Source organism: Gobius niger (assembly GCF_951799975.1).
Source record: "Gobius niger genome assembly, chromosome: 22".
Lineage (NCBI taxonomy): Eukaryota > Metazoa > Chordata > Actinopteri > Gobiiformes > Gobiidae > Gobius > Gobius niger.
In genome coordinates this window covers 6,778,057-6,798,558 of record NC_136873.1, presented here as the reverse complement: position 1 = coordinate 6,798,558, position 20,502 = coordinate 6,778,057, and the positions used below count along the sequence as shown (strand labels likewise).

At 39.8% G+C, this 20,502-nt stretch overlaps 1 protein-coding gene across 1 annotated transcript in view; it reads right to left on the bottom strand.

The window, feature by feature from the left end:
- Positions 1-3,195: 3,195 nt before the first annotated feature.
- Positions 3,196-20,502, bottom strand: part of LOC306981569 (putative voltage-dependent N-type calcium channel subunit alpha-1B) — a gene marked incomplete at its 3' end in the record, with an annotated part of 221,568 nt that continues 204,261 nt past the window's right edge. Inside the window, exons 37-45 of the mRNA XM_079581177.1 lie at positions 14,795-14,902; positions 14,585-14,691; positions 14,249-14,481; positions 12,890-13,019; positions 12,647-12,748; positions 11,378-11,416; positions 7,428-7,626; positions 5,737-5,957; positions 3,196-3,570 (exon numbers count right to left, since the gene is read on the bottom strand). Coding sequence (XP_079437303.1) covers positions 3,196-3,570; positions 5,737-5,957; positions 7,428-7,626; positions 11,378-11,416; positions 12,647-12,748; positions 12,890-13,019; positions 14,249-14,481; positions 14,585-14,691; positions 14,795-14,902 — 1,514 coding nt within the window. The remainder of the gene's footprint in view (positions 3,571-5,736; positions 5,958-7,427; positions 7,627-11,377; positions 11,417-12,646; positions 12,749-12,889; positions 13,020-14,248; positions 14,482-14,584; positions 14,692-14,794; positions 14,903-20,502) is intronic.

Here is a 20,502-nt window from a genome sequence, read left to right as displayed (position 1 = left end):
CAGCCTGACTCAAATCCACAAGGTCACCACAACCTATAGGCCAGAGTAATAAACGGCTCATTTGAAAGCTAAGACCTACAAAGCTAATGTAAATGGATCTTTCCCCTTGCGTTTTCGTTCCTTATGTCTTTTTCATTGGGTTTTCATGCTTGTTTTTGTCTTATTTCTGTTCAAGAAGCTTCTATTTTTGGGTCTGGTTTTTGAAAAGGCATGGACAGGAAACCGTCGTGAGCGCACAGGAAGTTAGCGGCGACATCCCGCGCACAGATACGACCAAACTATTACACTCGATGATCATTTCAAAAAATATACATGGACGTTTTTTGGGATGGCTGTACATTGTAGCTGTAATCGCTTCGTTATCAAATGCCACCGATGGACAAACTGTTTGAATTTTCTAATCTCAGTCACAATACTCGGCAGAAAAATCACCTTTATATATTGTACCCAATTTGTGTATCCCTGATTCAGCTTAAAGGGGGGGTATTATGCACGTTTTTAGCGCTTTTTGCTTCTTTATTTGAGTCATCATTCATATTCATATTCAAAGCTCCTCGTGAGGTCCTTACGTATCCCTCACTTCTCCGTCTCTTGCTACACTTAATCCCACGCTTTGGAAAAGTCCTCCCACGAGCAGAAAAACAGCTCAGTCCTTGGCTGCTTTGAAATCTCTTTTGAAGACTCATTTAACACAGATATATTTAAGATTCTGCTAAAACATTTACTCAAACTACTTTTTGTGATGTTTATAGTTTCACTTCCTTATAGACCCTTTGATTGTTTGCAAACCTTCTGGGCTTAAAGGCAGGAAACTAGATTCCTATCTGTTTCCATTGTAGCTGTTGTCATAGTAACGATAAACAGATGTCTAACTGTTGTTGGAAATATCAGATAAACCTTATTTTATCGTCTCAAATGCTCAAATTCCTCTTGTTCTGGCACCTTAAGCCACAACAGGACCATATTTTTTAGTTGTAGTTTACACTTATAATGCCTGGTTTTTAGCCATTGTGTGGTGAAATATAAACTGATTTGTCACATACAAAGTCAAGTCTAAATCGGGTCCATATGGATGTTTATTCACAGCAGATTGTTCAGTAGAAGCGAAGAAAAAAAAAAAAAAAAAAAACGGCAGTCGTAGCTAGTGCTAGCTAGCGTTAGCATTAGCACGATGCTAAAGACGGCATCTCTGGAATCCCCTATGTACGGTCATGTTTGAAAACAGTTAAGAGCTAAAACAATTTGTAGAAAAATCTAAAGTCTTTTTCTCTAATTATTCAAAAACTACTTTAACAAACGCTGAATTATGAATATAGTTTTCTACTAAATAAAGATACAAAGACACGGAGAGGAGCAAAGCAGTTCAACAGCCCATAAATTAATAAATAATGGAGAATGCTAACTTGATGCTTCATGTTATTATATCCACGTTATTTATTTATCTATTTAGCTATTCACCTACGCATGTATCTTTCTTTTGCTTTGATTACTTTGCTGAACTCTGTTTCTATGAAGAACTTTGTGGAACTCAGATGCTCAAATAAAAAAGATGAATTGATGAATAGAGTTCGGGAATGTCCACAGTTACCATGGAGATCCGCCATCTTTGCAGCTGTTAGCGTACATTTACATAGACTAACATTAGCTAAAAACAGTATAAAAAGTGGAGAAAAAAAACAGTGGAACGACTCCGTTAGCTGCTGAGTTACTGCAGGTAAATACATATAACTCACTGTGGTGTCCAAGTGTTTAAATGTGAACAATAACTCCAGTACTTTAACTTTTAAAATCTCCATTAGTTTACAATGGCTGCTAATCCCATAATGCTTAGCGATATGGCGTCACATTCCCGAACTCTATTGAATTGAATGCTAGCACCGTGCTAATGCTAACGCTAGCTAGCACTAGCTACGACTGCCGTTTTTTCGCTTCTACTGAACAATCTGCTGTGAATAAACATCCACATGGACCCGATTTAGACTTGACTTAATTTGTATGTGAAAATAAGTTCATATTTCACCAGAAAATGGCTAAAAAGAGTGAAAAGTTATGTTTCCCAAAAGATTCTGTTTTCCCCCTCGACGAGGCCACGCCCCCTTCTTTGACACTGTCTGTGTCGATTGGACACTGACAGGAAGTGACATCATTCAGACGGAGGCAAACAAGCTTAAACTGGTGCCATGAGTCAAACTACTATGGAACTTCTATCTACTGTAATAAAAATAACTTTTCTGCCCAACATTAACTCGCTGCTTCACTGAAAAACATGCTAATTATTACTTATAACAGATGTTATCCATTTAAATAAATCATATTTTCAACAGCATTAAATCCTGCAGCGAAAGGGCGCAAGATGAGGGGGGTGGGTGGGGCTTACGGGAGACTGCATGATAATCAGGAAGTGAAACTAGTAGACATAATACCCGCTCTTTAAACAATGAAGGAGGAAGATGAATTTGAGCATTTAGCTGTGGCCCCAACTCGTTTCTAACATCCTGGATTGATTATGCACGGACAGACACAGAAAAACAAATCCCAAGGCATCAGGACTGTGATCATTTTACAGCACACACAGTCTACTTTCTTCTTCTTCTGCTGTTTGTGCATTTTATTATGGCGGTCGCGACGAATTCTACTCATAAGTTGAAAGATACAGGAACCTTTTACCCCTAGTTCAACCCTCAGGCATTCTTTGTTCGACGTGGTTCCTCCACATTTACAGCTACATGTATCTCACAAATAACCACACACAGCCTGCCCATCCCTTGAGAACCCAAGCATTTGATAAAACACAAAAAAAATATATATAAAAATGTAAACTCTTATTGACTTGGCAAACCTTTTCTACTACCAAGAAAACATCTATGTTATTTTTTTGTCTTTTCAAAATAGTTTTGAGGTAAAAAGGACATTAAGTTGAGTAAAATGTTCATCTAGTCCAAATAATGTTTACTCGAGAGGGAAAAAAGAGAAGAGTTTTGGCTTTAGTCACAGGTCAAATACTTCATGTGCTTTGACTGCAGAGTAATAAAGGGGCTCGACAGTAGATTCAGTCATAGAAAAAAGCTTTTGTTAAATAAATTTGGAATGATTTTTCTCTTTTTTCGACTGGCTTTTGTTGGAGCCTGACTTCTCCAATGTGGATCTTCTTCACGATTACAATCCTACCCTACATGTCCTTCACGTCGTGTCCCGTCAGCACCAATCCTTGTCCTCTTTGTCCCTGAGAGCCCCCGTCCCTCTTCCGGCGGGACTGGGCGCAGGGTTCACCCCTAGTCTAAAGTGGAACCCGTTGGGGACCGACTGCCCGGTGGGGGTGGTCCTGTTGAGGGGCCGCTCCTGGAGGTCCCTCTCCCGGTGCGGGCTGAGGACGGGGTCCGCGCCCGTGCCGGTGACCGGGAGGGGGTGGTGTGCCGTGGTGAGGGCGGTGGAGGGCAGCGGGGCGGGGGTCTTGTAGGCGACGCCCGGGCGGGGGGTGAGGGGGGTCTGAGGGAGCTGGCGTCTGCTTCGGGCCGCCGTGGCGGGTGGAGCAGAGGGGGGCGTCCCGGATTTGAGAGCCCCGCCGCTGAGCTGGAGGACGGGGGAAGGAAAGTCGAAAGTAAATAAGAGACAAAAGTAGAGAAGAAGAAAAGTACATTAATGGAATATTGTGAGTGAGTAAAGCCAAACCTTTTCTGGAATTTAGGTTCCAAAAAGCAAACACATTTTAATTTCACTGACTAAAAATGTCAATAATACCGTAAATGCTCTAATTTAGGCCGGGGCCTTTATTTACTCAAGGGCATCTAGGACCAGGCCTTTATTGGAACCAGGCCACAATTAGAGACAGGCCTTTCTTTCTATTTGAGCAAAACGGACGACCAGGAAAACGAAGAAAAACGAGATTTGTGTCCATTTGCACCTAAAATATTAGGTTCATTTATTAATGAAAATTTCAAACCCTCTCCCAGCGGCTGGAACATTGACGCCTTTTATTTTGTCGGGACAACAGGAAGTGTTTCGTTGCTGTTAGCGGAGCTTTGACATCAGTGTCACTGCAGGTTTCTGTTTCGTTTTTACCACAGACCGGATTATTTGTTGTAATCTTGTGTAAAAGGCGAGTTTAGACGGAGCGTTTGTGTTTGTGATCAATCATGAGACTGACCCGAGAGAAGACGAGACGCTCGCGCTGATGGGAGGAGTTATTTTGAGGCGTGGGACTGACCTGCACACGGAGCAGCTGGACGTGCTTTGAAGACGCGATGGAGACTTTATTAAAACCCTGGAGGGTCACACAACTCTCCCCCGTTTCCAAATATAATCACAGGAGGTTTGAAAAGTGGCTAAATCTGTGTCAAAGTTACGCTCGGATCAGCTCCTCCGCAGCGTCGCCCTCGGCCCGGGTTCTGTTTGTTACTTCCTGCACGTGAGTTTTCATTTACACCAGTATGAGACAAATTCCTAACATGGGGAATATTTCTACCGCTATAGTTTCTAATAAAAGCCCCGGCCTGTTTTAGAGACCGGCTTTAATTTGCCTCCGCCAGCCGCAAACCCGGCCTCTGTCAGAGACCCGGCCGCTAATGAAATACAGGCCAGTATTAGAGAATTTACGGTATATACAAAAACGGAATCAAATGGACTTAATGAGACTACAACTATATCACTCAAATCTCCACTATCATTGTCAAGTCATAAAAACAAAATAACAAGAAAGAACAAATAACAATTTGAATGTAAAGTTGACTCAACTAATTCTTGATTTAGTCAATTACATTTCGAGGTTCAAGGTTGCTTTATTGGTACCTTCAGGTAAGTATGTTTGCATGAGGTAGTAAAGCCGTCAACATATAAAATACACAGTTAGAACAAGAAACAGACGATATATATTTCAAGGGATGAAAACCCTGCTTTTTTAAAGGGGTATTTCAGGATTTTGACATAGGGCTTCATGTCCTAGTTAGAGTGTTGTTGACTTTTAGATATATATATAGTATTTTATATTCATGCAATCCTTATATTTGAAGAGTTTAGCGGTGCTAGGCTAGTGCTAGGCTAGTGCATGTCTATGGTAACTAGTAGCCTGCATTAAAAACAGTCTGACCCAAGCACAGAGCACCTGAGGGAAATCACTTATAACACCAGACTAACCATATAAATGTCTGTGTTGACTGAATAATTGTTGAAACAAAACCATTTTGCATTTAAAAGAGCTTATATTTGAGGAGCATCAGCTTCCTGGTTGTAGCTACGCGGTGGCGGAGTGATCTGCTCGGTTACCGGATCTACAGTAGTTTGTTTACCTGCGGCCTCATTACTACATGTGGAATTCACAAAGGAGCTTTTTACAAATCAGATATTGCAACGTTTGGAGGACGACCCCATGATTTTGAAGAGGTTTATAATGCAGGCTACTAGTTACCATAGACATGCACTAGCCTAGCACTAGCCTAGCACCGCTAAACTCTTCAAATATAAGGACTGCATGAATTAAAAACACATATATCTCCAGAAATCAACAACACTCAATGAGGCCCTATGTCAAAAATCATGAAATATCCCTTTAATTTCTGTATGTTCCTAAATCTTGACTAAAACCAAATAGAAATATGTTGTCACCACTGCTTTAGTGTTGATAATGCTTTATTTAGAGTTATTTATGTAAGTATGAACTGATATTGTAACTGTGCCCTAGGGTATTTCTACATTATGTTCCTTTTCCCGATGTCCTGAGGAACCTGGGTCTCGTGTACAAACCTGTCTGAGGTATTGGTCGGGCCCCTCTCCCGGCGAGGTGGTGCAGCTGGGCCCGGCTGACCTGGTGTGGGGCGCCTCCCTGCTGCCGTAGCGCTCGCACGAGTAGTACCTCTGCTTCTCCCCCGCCGACGAGTGGTGCCTCCTCTCCGCCGGACGGCTGCGCTCGCGGTCCCTCGCCCTGTCCCGCAACTCGGCTTCAGCTGCCGCCTCGGGGAAAGAGCCTAAATCAGAAAGCAGAAAGAGAGTTGTAGGGAAACGAGTAGTAATGACTTGGAGTATTTGACACATTCAGTAATTGGTGTAGAATAAATGTAGTAAATTAGAATAACTGCCTTGTATAAAATGTCTCTCTCAAAATGGCTGTAGTGAATGTCTTGAAATAGGCCTCTGTCTCTTTAAGAACCTCTGAGCCTTTCAGACACGCCCCCTCCACACGCTGTCTGTGGCATCAGTGGGGAGGGGGCTCTGCTGAGGAGCAGTGGTCGGTTACTCGGCTGGTGACGAAAGCTCGGAGGCGTCTCCAGGAGGTGGGGGCGTTCCTAGGAGGACTCAGGCAAACCTGTTCCTAAAATGGCCGCCATCAGAGTTTTTACAGATTACTCAAAAATACGTGAATGTGCCAAGGCAACACTGAGGGAGTGACATAATAACATGATGTAAAGCTTGAAAAAGTCGATTTTGCATAATACCCCCCCTTTAAAGAAATAACCAGTGCTCACTCCAGCCACTAGGGGGCAGCTTAAATTAAAAAAGGAAAGAATTCCACACTGTCCAGCAGAGGGCACTGACATAATAATAGGATATAAATATAGTAACAGGATATAAACAGCATATTATAGCCAAGTGGTAGATGGTCAGTCTGCCCCAGGGCGACTGTAGCTACAAAAGTAACTTACTGCCATCGAATGTGGAGTGGATAATGATGACTTCATGTAGCACTTTGAGAATCATGTGACACAGGCTGATGAAGCACAATAAGTGTGAGCTGTTACTTATGAGGCCACACAATATATTCGGCCCGCGAACCACTGTGGGGGCTGAACTTCGGCCCTCGACCCAAACGTCTTCGACACCCCTGATGTAGATCATAAATTGTTGCTACAGAGACTGTTCCTCAGGGATCCGTCTTGGGGCCAATTTTGTTTTTGTTCTACATCAGCCCTCTTGGAAAAATCATTAACCGCTTTAAAAATGTGTTTTATCATCTCTATGCTGAACACATTCAACTGTACTTTTCCTGTTGCCTTGGCACATTCACATATTTTTGAGTAATCTGTAAAAACTCTGATGGCGGCCATTTTAGGGATAGGTTTGCCTGAGTCCTCCTAGGAACGCCCCCACCTCCTGGAGACGCCTCCGAGCTTTCGTCACCAGCCGAGTAACCAACCACTGCTCCTCAGCAGAACCCCCTCCCCACTGATGCCACAGACAGCGTGTGGAGGGGGCGTGTCTGAAAGGGTCAGAGGTTCTTAAAGAGACAGAGGCCTATTTCAAGACATTCACTACAGCCATTTTGAGACATTTTATACAAGGCAGTTATTCTAATTTACTGCATTTACAGACCAACAGGAGGTTTGGTCATCATTGTAGTGTGATATAGACTGGTGCGATGGGAATGAGAAAAGCATAATACCCCCTCTTTAATAACTACAAACCTCCCATGCTTGTGTTGTTCCTACAGTGTCTCTCACCGAGGTTTTCCGCTTGCTCCAGTGAGACCTGCCTCCTGTCCCTCTCTCTCCTCCTGTGGCAGCGATGGTGGTGGTGATGCCCCCTGACCTCGACCTGCTCCACGCGCTGCAGGTCGTACTCCCCCAGAGCGGCCTCCGGGGGGCGCTGCGGGGTCAGGGAGGACACTGACCGCCGCACCGGGCTCAGGTCCACGATGGGCTGACGAACGAGAACAAGAGCGTGTTGGATTTTCGTTTAGGATCGTGTCGAGAAGCTATGAGACCGAGTTGGCTCCACAATAAACACTTCACAAGCACAACACGACTGCTGGACAGAAACCTTGAGGTCGGCGTTTGAAACAGAAATCCACAGAGGAAGAAATAATACAAATAAAGTATAGATAGACAAAGCAGGTTAAGCTTTGATACACAGATGAGGTGCTGATGAGTTCCCTGCAACTTCATTTAGGCGTAGAATTGTGGAATTTCTTGCATACTGAGATATGTTCTTACCTGAGCTTAGACGAGTTGATGAGTACCTGTCTGGTCTTTACGCGTGCACTCAGTCACGCAAAAAGATGTTGTTAGCATTTAGCCTCACCTCCTCTCCTCTTTGGGGCCACACGGGGTGAAGATAGAAGTGATCAAGCTCTTCCATGCTCCCCCTATTTAAATATGTTTACTAAAAGGATCTGTATCTGCTATTTTAGCCATTCCAAAGTAAAGTATAGGCATTTATATGATGTATTGTATTTCTACCACTGTGGAGCACTGGAAGACAAGACGCTTTGATTCAGTTAAAGGGCCTATATCATGCAAAATCGACTTTTTGGAGCTTTTAGCCATGTTGTTATGCTATTTCCTTATCAAAAACCCCCCCAGAGTGGTTTTTGGCTTCATTCATGCAGTTCTCAGTAATCCTCCTGAATCCTGCTCTGAGCAGCTGCTCCGCCCTCTGCTGGAAAACCACTGAGTTGTGACATTCTGATGTTTTTTACGTCATAGTGTCAAACAGGAGGAGCACAACTTCTGTAATGTAATGCCTTATGGTCTGATTTTAATTTATAAAACAGCTTAAAAAACGCAAAACAAACGCACCCCTGAGTGTCTGAACAGACGTCATGTTTGCACTGAAGGATGTGAAGATGGAGCTCTTTCTAACCTACTCTGGACACACCTGTTCTTTTTTCTTACCTAACGATAATGTCACGGAGAAAAAGAAGCGCGTTTGGCTACGAGAGGTTCAGGACTTTTTTCAACCTTCCTAAAGAAGAGGCCACTCGCCACAATTTGGAATTTCTTTCCGGGATTCGGCGACTTTCAGCCAAAATAGTGTTTCTCTGTGACTGTCACTGATGGATGTTTGGTGAACATTCGCCAGAATCAAAGTGGATTAACTTTTATAACCAACGCGAGTCCCCAATGTGATGGAGAGGCCAGGACAGAGCGGTGGTGAGTCAAAACGCGTGTTAGCGTGTGTGTTAGCTTGTGTGTTAGCTTGTGTGTTAGCGTGTGTGTTAGCGTGTGTGTTAGCGTGTGTGTTAGCGTGTGTGTTAGCGTGTGTGTTAGCCATAATGAAGCTGTGTTGCAGATGTCAACTCCGTATAACTGTATTGTGAAGTAACTTTACGTATTGCTGTGAGACAGTCATAGATTAGCACTATTTTGTCTGATAGTCACTGAATCCCGGAAAGAAATTCCAACTCCTGGCGAGTGGCCTCTTCTTTAGGAAGGTTGAATAAAGTCCTGTCCTCCCGCAGCCAAACGCGCTGCCGTGAAATTATCATTAGGTAAGAAAAAAGAACAGGTGTCCAGAGTAGGTTAGAAAGAGCTCCTGTCGGTGCAAACATGACATCTGTTCAGATGCTCAGAAATAATGAAAAAGCTGTTCAAACAATTTAAAGGTCCTATATCATGCAAAATAGACTTTTTAGAGCTTTTAGCCATGTTGTTATGCTATTTCCTTATCAAAAACACCCCCAGAGTGGTTTGTGGCTTCATTCACGCAGCTCTCAGTAATCCTCCTGAATCCTGCTCTCTGAGGCTCCGCCCTCTCCTGGTGAACGACTGAGTGTTCAGTTGTGTCGTCACAGCGGAATGGAAGTGCTCGACGTCTGTAAAGCAATGTCTTAATTCTATGCTTACGGACGGATTTTAATTTGTAAAACAGCTTTTTCATTATTTCTGTCGTAAGAGAGAAACAAAGAGAAAATAAAAAAGGATGTGCCCGAGGTGCTTCCAGGTCAGCTGTGGCCAAAACAAACCCTGAGCGTCTGAACAGATCAGTCATGTTTGCGCTGCAGCTGAAGATGGAGCTCGTTATAACCTATTCTGGACACACATGTTCTTTATTCTTAACTAACGATAATGTCACGGAGAAAAAGAAGCGTGTTTGGCTACGAGGACGGGAGTTTATTCAACCTTTTTCAAGAAGAGGCCACTTGAAGTTGTTTTTTTCTCTGGGATTCAGCGACTATCACCAAAATATTGTTTTTCTGTGACTGTCACTGATGGATGTTTGGTGAACCTTCACCAGAATCAAAGTGGATTAACTTTTATAACCAACGCAAGTCCCATAATGTAAACAGCGATGGAGCAGAGGGTGAGTCAATCCAAACACGGGTTAGCTTGTGTGTTAGCATATTAGCATGTGTGTTAGCTTGTGTGTTAGCATATTAGCATGTGTTTGCCATTTATGAAGCTGTGTTGCAGATGTCAACTCCTTATAACTGCATTGTGAAGTATCTTCACTTATTGCTGTTTATTTATATTACGGTAAAGTATGTGCGGAGAGAGGGGGCGGAGTTAACTGAATCGAAGCGTTGTGTCTTCCGGGTTTGAAAAATACCTCCAGAAAACACACATATTTATCACAAAAATGAGTGCTCCATAATGGTAGAGGTACAATCATTCATATAAATGCCTATATGTAACTTTGGAATGGCTAAAATAGCAGGATATAGAACCTTTAAATCAGGCCGTGAGGAATTACAATACAGAGGTCGGGCACTTCCTGTTTGATGCTATGACGTGAAACACATCAGAGTGTCACAAGTCAGTTGTTCCAGGAGAGTAGAAGAGCTTGGTCACTTCTAACTTCACCCCTGCCTGTCCCCATAGAGGAGAGGAGAGGCTAAATGCTAACAACATCTTTGGTCTTTTTGTGTGTCTGAGCGCACGCACAAAGACCAGACAGGTCAACTCGTCTAAGCTCAGGTAAGAACATATCTCAGTATGGGACAACGGTGGCCTGTTCCTTTAGATGTTTCTATCCTTCTATAGAAGATCGATGTTGAAAATAGTGCACCAGTTGTGAACCACTGGTCTAGATTATCTCTTGTTGTGGATTGCACAGCTATCAGCACCTTCACCTGATTCAACAACTGATCAAACAAACCACAACCAAACATGAGATGAGGCAATTCAAACAATTTTGATTGTGAGTAATGTTAGGAGGATTTGTATTAGTCACACATCTCATTGTGTTGGTTGTAGCTCTGGTTAAACATTGATATACAGCGTCACAACACATAAATATGCTTTGTAAATACAGAGTGTATTCTTTATCTTAAAGAGAGACATGTGGACTTCCACCATGAAACAAACACATTGCCTAATCTTGGCACTAGTTCAACATTTCTCCACAGATTTCTAAGGGAAGATTGAAATTCAAAATCCATTTTTCTCTCCACTTAGAATTGTGCTTATGATGCAATAACGTCAAACACATCTTTATCACTATTTTACACTTTGTTGGTTAGAAAATTCAATATCGATCGACTGCAGAAAACACATTTTGTAAGAGCTGCTGCCACACACAAGTACAGTATAACCACCTTCAACCAGAATATGAAAACAAGAGAGAGAGAAAATCAATAAAGCAAAAGGGTAAGAAACACAAGAGGGAAAACACATCACAGAGGCGAGATCGAGAGAAAGGGGGGAGGAGGAGGAGGACAGGTGGTACATACTGCCAGCTGGGTCGCAGGGCTGTGACGGGAGAGACTCCGCTACGGGACAAATCAGAGGAGGGGATAAGGTTAGCATCGTGAAGCAGGCAAGGACGGGACAAAATAAATGGAAGCGGTTCCTGGTTTTAGAACTGTGCCGCCAAACTACTTGACCAGCAGATTTAGACAGAGACAGCTGAGCACAGACGAGGAAGACAAACACGTAAAAAAACACTGAAAGGAAATCATTAAAGCACACCATAGTATTAATGACGGAACAGCCACAGCAGGGCCGTGGGAAGGTGTTTTGGCTAGGGGTGAGAGACAAGGTTGCCCCCATATTCATTTAACCCCTTAACTCCCGCCTGAACCGAGCACATTTTCTCCAGTTTGGCTTTACCCCAGTCCCAAAGCTTCTGGAAAAAAGGTGGGAAAATAGCGACAGAACTGAGACGAAAACAATGATGGAAATGTGAGAAAAAAGACCAAAAAAAATGACAAAAAATGTGACAAAAAAATGACAAAAAAATGACAAAAAATGACCAAAAAAAAGACGAAAAATGACAAAAAAAATGACAAAGAAAATTTACAAAAAAAATTACAAAAAATGACAAAAAAGACGAAAAATGAAGAAAAAAAATTACAAAAAATTTAACAAAAAAATTTACAAAAATTTTTACTAAAAATGACAAAAAAAAGTCAAAAAATTACAAAAAATGCCAAAAAATTACAAAAAAATACAATAAATGCCAAAAAAATGACAAAAAATACGAAAAATGCCACAAAAAAAAAGCCAAAAAAATGACAAAAATGTGACAAAAAAATGAAAAAAAAAAATTACAAAAAAATGAAAAAAAAATCTGATGACGTGAGGAAAAAGATCCATTTAGATGAGTTTTGTAGGTCTTTCAAATGAGGCGTTCCACTGGCCTACAGGATTTGGGTAAAGCTGAACTGGAGAAAATGCTCTCGGTTCAGGCGGGAGTTAAGATGTTAAAAGCAAACTCTGAAAGACAAACCCAGCGGGGTAGCTCCCCCCAATCCGAACCCCTCTCTAGTGACCCGACCTGCGGTCGGGTCACTAGAGAGGGTCAAGATATATAACAGTAACAATATATAACAATAGATCTGCTGTTGTAGGGGGAACAAGCACACATTGGCCATAGACTATTATTACCAGTGTGATTGAGCTCTATTGCAACTTAGATGATAGAAAAGCAACTACTTCGCTGGGAGTATTCCTAACTGCCACCAAAAAATGAGAAGATCCTATAGCAGAGAGTCCCTTACATAGTACTCAGCGTTGAGGCGTGGCAGAGAGGCGGCTCTTTGGCCCTCCAGGACAGGATATCCCTCTGAATCAGACTCCACTGGCTTCAGCTCCACCGATTCCTACAACAACAGCAACATTATTTATTGATTCCACACAGGGGACACTCTCTATTTCTCGTACTTTTGCGATCAGGTTTTCCTCGGACATGATCCATCCCTACCGCCCTCATGCTCCAGCTTAGACTGTCACTCTGAGCGTACCTGAGGTCTGTTGGAGTAGGGCACGTCTTCGGACTGGCCCCGCTGCAGTCTCCTCCGGCCCCGGGGCCCCTGCGCAGCCTGGCACACATCTCCAGATTGGGAGTGTTTGATGGCACTTCTCTTGGTTTGCCTGAACAGAACAACACACGTGGGCAGAAGGATGACACAAAACCATCATCCGCTACTTCTGTTCTACAGTAAAGTCTCCAAAGAATGACAAAAAATTGACGAAAAAATGACAAAAATGTGATAAAAATTTGACAAAATGTGACAAAAAATGAAATAAAAATTTGACAAAAAAAATGACAAAAATATGACAAAAAATTGACGAAAAATTGACGAAAAAATGACAAAAATGTTACAAAAAAATTACAAAACTGACAAAAATGTGACAAAAATGTGACAAAAAAATGAAATAAAATTGACAAAAAATTGACAAAAAAATTACAAAAAATTGACAAAAAATTACAAAAATGTGACAAAAATGAAATAAAAATTTGACAAAAAATTGACAAAAATGTGACAAAAATGTGACAAAAATGTGACAAAAATGTGACAAAAAATGACAAAAATGTGACAAAAAATGGATGAAAAATTGACGAAAAAATGTTACAAAAAAATGACAAAAATGTGACAAAAATGTGACAAAAAAATGAAATAAAATTGACAAAAAATGGACAAAAAAATTACAAAAAATTGACAAAAAATTACAAAAATGTGACAAAAATGAAATAAAAATTTGACAAAAAATTGACAAAAATGTGACAAAAATGTGACAAAAATGTGACAAAAATGTGACAAAAAATGACAAAAATGTGACAAAAAATTGATGAAAAATTGACGAAAAAATGTTACAAAAAAATTACAAAAATGTGACAAAAATTTGACAAAAAATTAAAAAAAATGTGACAAAAATTTTATACAAAATTGACAAAAAAATGACAAAAAATTTACAAAAATGTGACAAAAATGTGACAAAAATGTGACAAAAAAATGACAAAAAATTGCTGAAAAATTGATGAAAAATTGACGAAAAAATGTTACAAAAAAATTACAAAAATGTGACAAAAATTTGACAAAAAATTACAAAAATTTGACAAAAATGAGATAAAAATTTGACAAAAAAATGACAAAAAATGGACAAAAAATGACAAAAATGTGCTAAAAAATTGACAAAAAAAATAAAAAAAATGTGACTAAAATGAGTTGAACACCCAACAAAAAAATGATGGAAAAAAAAATCAGATGACGTGAGGAAAAAGATCCTCTCGGCCAGACAAGGCAAGACAACTTTATTTATACCGCGCATTTCGTACACAAGGCAACTCAATGCGCCTAGACCGCCCCTGAGTCACTCACATGGCGTCCCTGTCCGTCGCTGTGGCGACGGAGGCGGCGGTCGTGTCCGTGGTGCTCAGCGCGGTGGCTGTGGCCGTGGAGGTAGTGGGCGCTGGTTCTTCCGGCTTCTTCTCAGGCTCAGGAGGAGGAGGCATGGGGCTGGACGGCAGCAGCTTGGGGCCGGTGCTGCGAGAGTCCAGGTCTTGAAGATGTGCAAACGGCAGCACGGAGCGGAACAGAACGCCCAATTTGCACTGTCGAAGAAAGAGTTTAACAAACCAAGTAGTAAAGAGAGAAAACATGTATAATATAAGCTCAAAATAGGGTGGATTTCCATAAAACTACTGCTCCGATTACCTGTGGTCCCGTGGGGTGCAGCGCCTGCAGTTTCTTCAGCTTATTCTGTTTGTAGTAGTCGTAAATCATGAGCGCAGCGTAGACTTTCCCCACTGTCAGCTCATTATCTGGAAATACAGTAGCGGCAGTTCACAGAAGCGTCCACCAGATGGCAGCAGAGGAGCATGAGCACATTTGAGAGGTTTTTTTTCCCTCCATTTTCCGCCTTACATTTGTGTGGGGTGACGAGCAGGTCCATGTTCTTCGGCGACAGGTTGGGCCACACCTTCTTGAGCTCCCGGCGCAGCTCGGCGTCACACAGGTGCTGGGCCAGGACCCCTGACACGACACAAGATACACAAAACATTATCCAGATGCAGGTTTAATACACTCATGGCGACGCGTAAACAAGCAGCAACCTCCCCTCTCTCTTGGTACAGTGCCGTTTTTTTGCCTTTTTATGCGAACTGCACTTGTAGTTTCTAGGTTCCACGGTGTTTTATTGGAGCTAGTGACATTTTAGACTTACAAATTTCTTCTTCTGGAGGCCCCCACACCTGCAGCACAGTGGAGGCGTCGCCCAGCAGGAAACAAGAACGGGACAAAGGAGGAGGCATCCGGGCAAGACTCTATCACTACTGTTGTTCTGACTGATGTCATGCTCAGGACGAACCCGACGTCTGAACACAATTCTGTTGCACACTTGTACAACGACAAATAAAGCACTTACTTACTTGCTTTAAAGAGATTAGACGACAAAAAATGACAAAAATGTGATAAAAAATTGACAAAAAAATGACAAAAATGTGACAAAATGTGATAAAAATGGATGAAAAAATGACAAAAATGTTACGAAAAAATTACAAAAATGTGATAAAAATTTGACCAAAAATTACTAAAATTTGACAAAAATATGATAAAAAATTGACAGAAAAATGACCAAAAATTGACAAAAATGAGATAAAAATTGGACAAAAAAATGACAAAAAATGACAAAAATGTGATAAAAAATTGACAAAAAATTTACAAAAATATGACAAAAATGAGATAAAAAAAATTGACCAAAAAAATGACAAAAATATGATAAAAAATTGACAAAAAATTGACAAAAAATCGACAAAAAAATGACAAAAATGTGACAAAAATGAGATAAAAATTTGACAAAAAAATGACAAAAAATGACAAAAATGAGATAAAAATTTGACAAAAAAATGACAAAAAATGACAAAAATGAGATAAAAATTTGACAAAAAAATGACAAAAAATTGACAAAAAATGACAAAAATGTGATAACAATTTACTTTAAAGAGATTAGATGCAAGTTGGTCACTTTATACTCACTACTGCCACCTCAGGCCTTATGTGTAACTGCAGCTTCTATATTAAGCTCGTGCATGACGGCACTTCAGACCCAAAGTAACAACTTTTTGAGCAACAGTGGAGGATTTTTAGAGGCAGTTGTGGTGAACAGGTCTGGGCTCATTCTACAAATTAGCAGGGCCGGATTTAAGTAAAATGGGCCCTGGGGCTAAAGTTTTTTCAGGGCCCCCCATGTCTCTAAGATGAAAAGATAAATGAATGATTTAAATCAGTTTAAGAACCTTTTAACAGACCAATAGGTACATATTAAATGGCGCAAACCTTGTGTATTCCTGGTTTAGGCCTGGTTTAGTCTTGGTATAGTCTTAGTTTATTCCTGGTTTATTCCTGGTTTAGACCTGGTTTAGTCTTGGTTTAGTCTTAGTTTATTCCTGGTTTAGACCTGGTTTAGTCTTGGTTTAGTCTTAGTTTAGTCCTAGTTTATTCCTGGTTTAGACCTGGTTTAGTCTTGGTTTAGTCTTAGTTTATTCCTGGTTTAGACCTGGTTTAGTCTTGGTTTAGTCTTAGTTTAGTCCTAGTTTATTCCTGGTTTAGGCCTGGTTTAGTCTTGGTTTAGTCTTAGTTTAGTCTTGGTTTAGTCTTAGTTTAGTCCTAGTTTATTCCTGGTTTAGTCTTAGTTTAGTCTTGGTTTAGTCTTAGTTTAGTCCTAGTTTATTCCTGGTCTAGGCCTGGTTTAGTCTTGGTATAGTCTTGGTTTAGTCTTGGTTTAGTCTTAGTTTAGTCTTAGTTTAGTCCTAGTTTATTCCTGGTCTAGGCCTGGTTTAGTCTTGGTATAGTCTTAGTTTAGTCCTAGTTTATTCCTGGTCTAGGCCTGGTTTAGTCTTGGTATAGTCTTGGTTTAGTCTTGGTTTAGTCTTAGTTTAGTCTTAGTTTAGTCTTAGTTTAGTCCTAGTTTATTCCTGGTCTAGGCCTGGTTTAGTCTTGGTATAGTCTTGGTTTAGTCTTGGTTTAGTCTTAGTTTAGTCCTAGTTTATTCCTGGTTTAGACCTGGTTTAGTCTTGGTTTAGTCTTAGTTTAGTCTTGGTTTAGTCTTAGTTTAGTCCTAGTTTATTCCTGGTTTAGGCCTGGTTTAGTCTTGGTTTAGTCTTGGTTTAGTCTTGGTTTAGTCTTAGTTTAGTCCTAGTTTATTCCTGGTTTAGACCTGGTTTAGTCTTGGTTTAGTCTTAGTTTAGTCTTGGTTTAGTCTTAGTTTAGTCCTAGTTTATTCCTGGTCTAGGCCTGGTTTAGTCTTGGTATAGTCTTGGTTTAGTCTTGGTTTAGTCTTAGTTTAGTCCTAGTTTATTCCTGGTCTAGGCCTGGTTTAGTCTTGGTATAGTCTTGGTTTAGTCTTGGTTTAGTCTTAGTTTAGTCCTAGTTTATTCCTGGTTTAGACCTGGTTTAGTCTTAGTTTAGTCTTAGTTTAGTCCTAGTTTATTCCTGGTTTAGACCTGGTTTAGTCTTGGTTTAGTCTTGGTTTAGTCCTAGTTTAGTCCTGGTTTAGACCTGGTTTAGTCTTGGTTTAGTCTTAGTTTAGTCCTAGTTTATTCCTGGTTTAGACCTGGTTTAGTCTTGGTTTAGTCTTAGTTTAGTCCTAGTTTAGTCCTGGTTTAGACCTGGTTTAGTCTTGGTTTAGTCTTGGTTTAGTCCTAGTTTAGTCCTGGTTTAGGCCTGGTTTAGTCTTGGTTTAGTCTTGGTTTAGTCCTAGTTTATTCCTGGTTTAGACCTGGTTTAGTCTTGGTTTAGTCTTAGTTTAGTCCTAGTTTATTCCTGGTTTAGACCTGGTTTAGTCTTGGTTTAGTCTTAGTTTAGTCCTAGTTTATTCCTGGTTTAGACCTGGTTTAGTCTTGGTTTAGTCTTAGTTTAGTCCTAGTTTATTCCTGGTTTAGACCTGGTTTAGTCTTGGGCACAAAGTCATCGGATTATCCTTACATGTGAGGGAGTCTGCAAAGAGAGAGGGAAGTCTCTCCTTTTCTCCTTATGTATTCTCCCCTGTAAGCCCCTGCATATATCCGAGGACATGGCTGGAACATGTAGGGGGGTGAAAATACTTAGTTTTAACATGTTTAAACTCTGTGTAGTCCCTTTTAAAATGTAAGGAGATCCTGTAGATGTGATCTACAGTTAAAGGAGATCCAGGATTAATGATTTATCCATGTGTGTCTGCAGCTTAAATACCCTTTGTCCCAAAAGAGAGATCAAATGAGACACAGACTCCGGTCCAAACTAGCTTGGGAACGACGGACTAAAAGACAACACATGTTCCCTGTTGAATTGATGATACAGCTGCATAAAAAACAACGCCATTCAATCACCTAGCATTAACCTGGAACCACAAATAGGTGCTGTTTGTCCATCACAGCAGGACAAGCAGTCATCAAATCCATCCACGGAGAGTATCAGCCTCTCCATTTATCACACCACTCTCTATCCACTGGGCTCTATTCACTAACACTACCTTCTCTCACCTGTCGTCTGTTTTATCTTAGATTAACTGCTTAAAAAGAGCTTGAATTCGGACAATTTCTGCCGATTTTGAGTAGGTTTGGACAGGTTTGAAATAAGATTGAAGTAATGTAGTATAAGTGTAAGAAAAAGAAAAGGTAAGGGGTAAGGTAGGGATGCTATAATCACCCCCGTTTGTCTCTTTGGATCAAACCCTTGAAACGATTATACAGGAATCGTCCTTAGAAGGCTCATAATAAGGTAGAGAGCAATAGGAAATGTACAGACCAAAAAGAAAACATAGTCTAAGGTTTTGAGAAGGTTCGAGTGCGGAATTTCAGGAAATGCCCCCAAAACTGGCTCAAAACACTAACCCTGAGACTATTTTGCATTTTGTGAACTGGAAGGCAAAAATAGTCAAAGGTTATGAGAAGGTTCTGAGATGTTTCGGACTCGTTTCGATACATTTCGTCCTTATTTCAGGTCATTTTCTTTGCCAATGGGGCAAGAAAATTGGTCTCATCTCATTGGTAGAAAAATGACCCAAAAAATGACAAAAAATGACAAAAAAATGACAAAAAAATGACAAAAAATGACAAAAAAATGACAAAAAATGACAAAAAATGACAAAAAATGACAAAGAAATGACAAAAAATGACAAAAATGACAAAAAAAATAACAAAAAAATAACAAAAAAATGACAAACAAATGACAAAAAATGACAAAAAAATGACAAAAAAATGACAAAAAATGACAAAAAAAAACGACAAAAAAAATTACAAAAAATGTCAAAAAATGACAAAAAAATGACAAAAAATAACAAAAAAATAACAAAAAAATGACCAAAAAAATGACAAAAAATAACAAAGAATAACAAAAAAATGACAAAAAATGACAAAAAAATGACAAAAAAATGACAAAAAATGACAAAAAATGACAAAAAAATAACAAAAAAAAGACAAAAAATGACTAAAAAATGACAAAAAAAATGACAAAAAAAAAAAAAAAAAAAAACTAAAAAAATGACAAAAAAATGCCCCAAAAAAAGCCAATGGGGTAAGAAAATTGGTCTTATCTCATTGGCAATTTTACTTTCTTATTTCATGCGAGATTTACCCTAGAACTGGTCTGAAATGTCCTCAAACAAGCAAAGCAAACTCGGTCCGATCAGGAAAAGTGTCTAAATGAGTGAAAACCGCTCAAAACAAGATACGTTTCCTCAATTCAAGTCATTTAAGCCAACGCTTGATATTTACTTTTTGTAGTGCACTGCTGCTGTTCTCTGACTGAAATGTATTGGCAACACAATTTACATATCTCAATCCCTTGTAGTATAATATTTAAACAATATATATTTTGACTGTCAAGTATATCTTATTCATCACACACATCACTGATTATAACATCGTATGGTTCTAACTGTTTCCCTAAAACAGAGAAACCTAAATGAAATGCAGGACTAATGATGCTGCTCGGGACAGGGGTTAGCAAAACAAAGACAATAACGTGAATGTAGCAGGTTGTAGCTATTAGCTTTATGCTAGCTCTGCAAAAAACATACATTCTGACCGTGAGGTAATCAGAGATGTTTCTTACAGTCCTGTGATTGGCTAACCTGGTGTTTCTTACAGTGCTGTGATTGGCTGACCTGGTGTTTCTTACAGTCTTGTGATTGGCTAACCTGGTGTTTCTTACAGTCCTGTGATTGGCTGACCTGGTGTTTCTTACAGTGCTGCGATCGAATTTTTTGTCAATTTCTTCTCAATATTTGACACGATATATGACAAATTGCAATTTTATTTGGGTCCTGGGCTCGTCATTTTTGTCACATTTTTGTAATTTTTTTGTCACATTTTGGTAATTTTGTTTTTGTAATTTTTTGTAATTTTTTGGTCACATTTTTATAACATTTTTGTAATTTTTGTCACATTTTTTGTCACATTTTAGTCATTTTTTCATCATTTTTTCGTCATTTTTTTGTCATTTTTTTCCGTAATTTTTGTGTAATCTTTTTGTCAAATTTTTTGTCAAATTTTTGACTTTTTTTTGCATTTTTTCATCATTTTTTCGTCAATTTTTTCGTCAATTTTGTCACATTTTTGTCATTTTTTTGTCACATTTTTGTCATTTTTTTTATC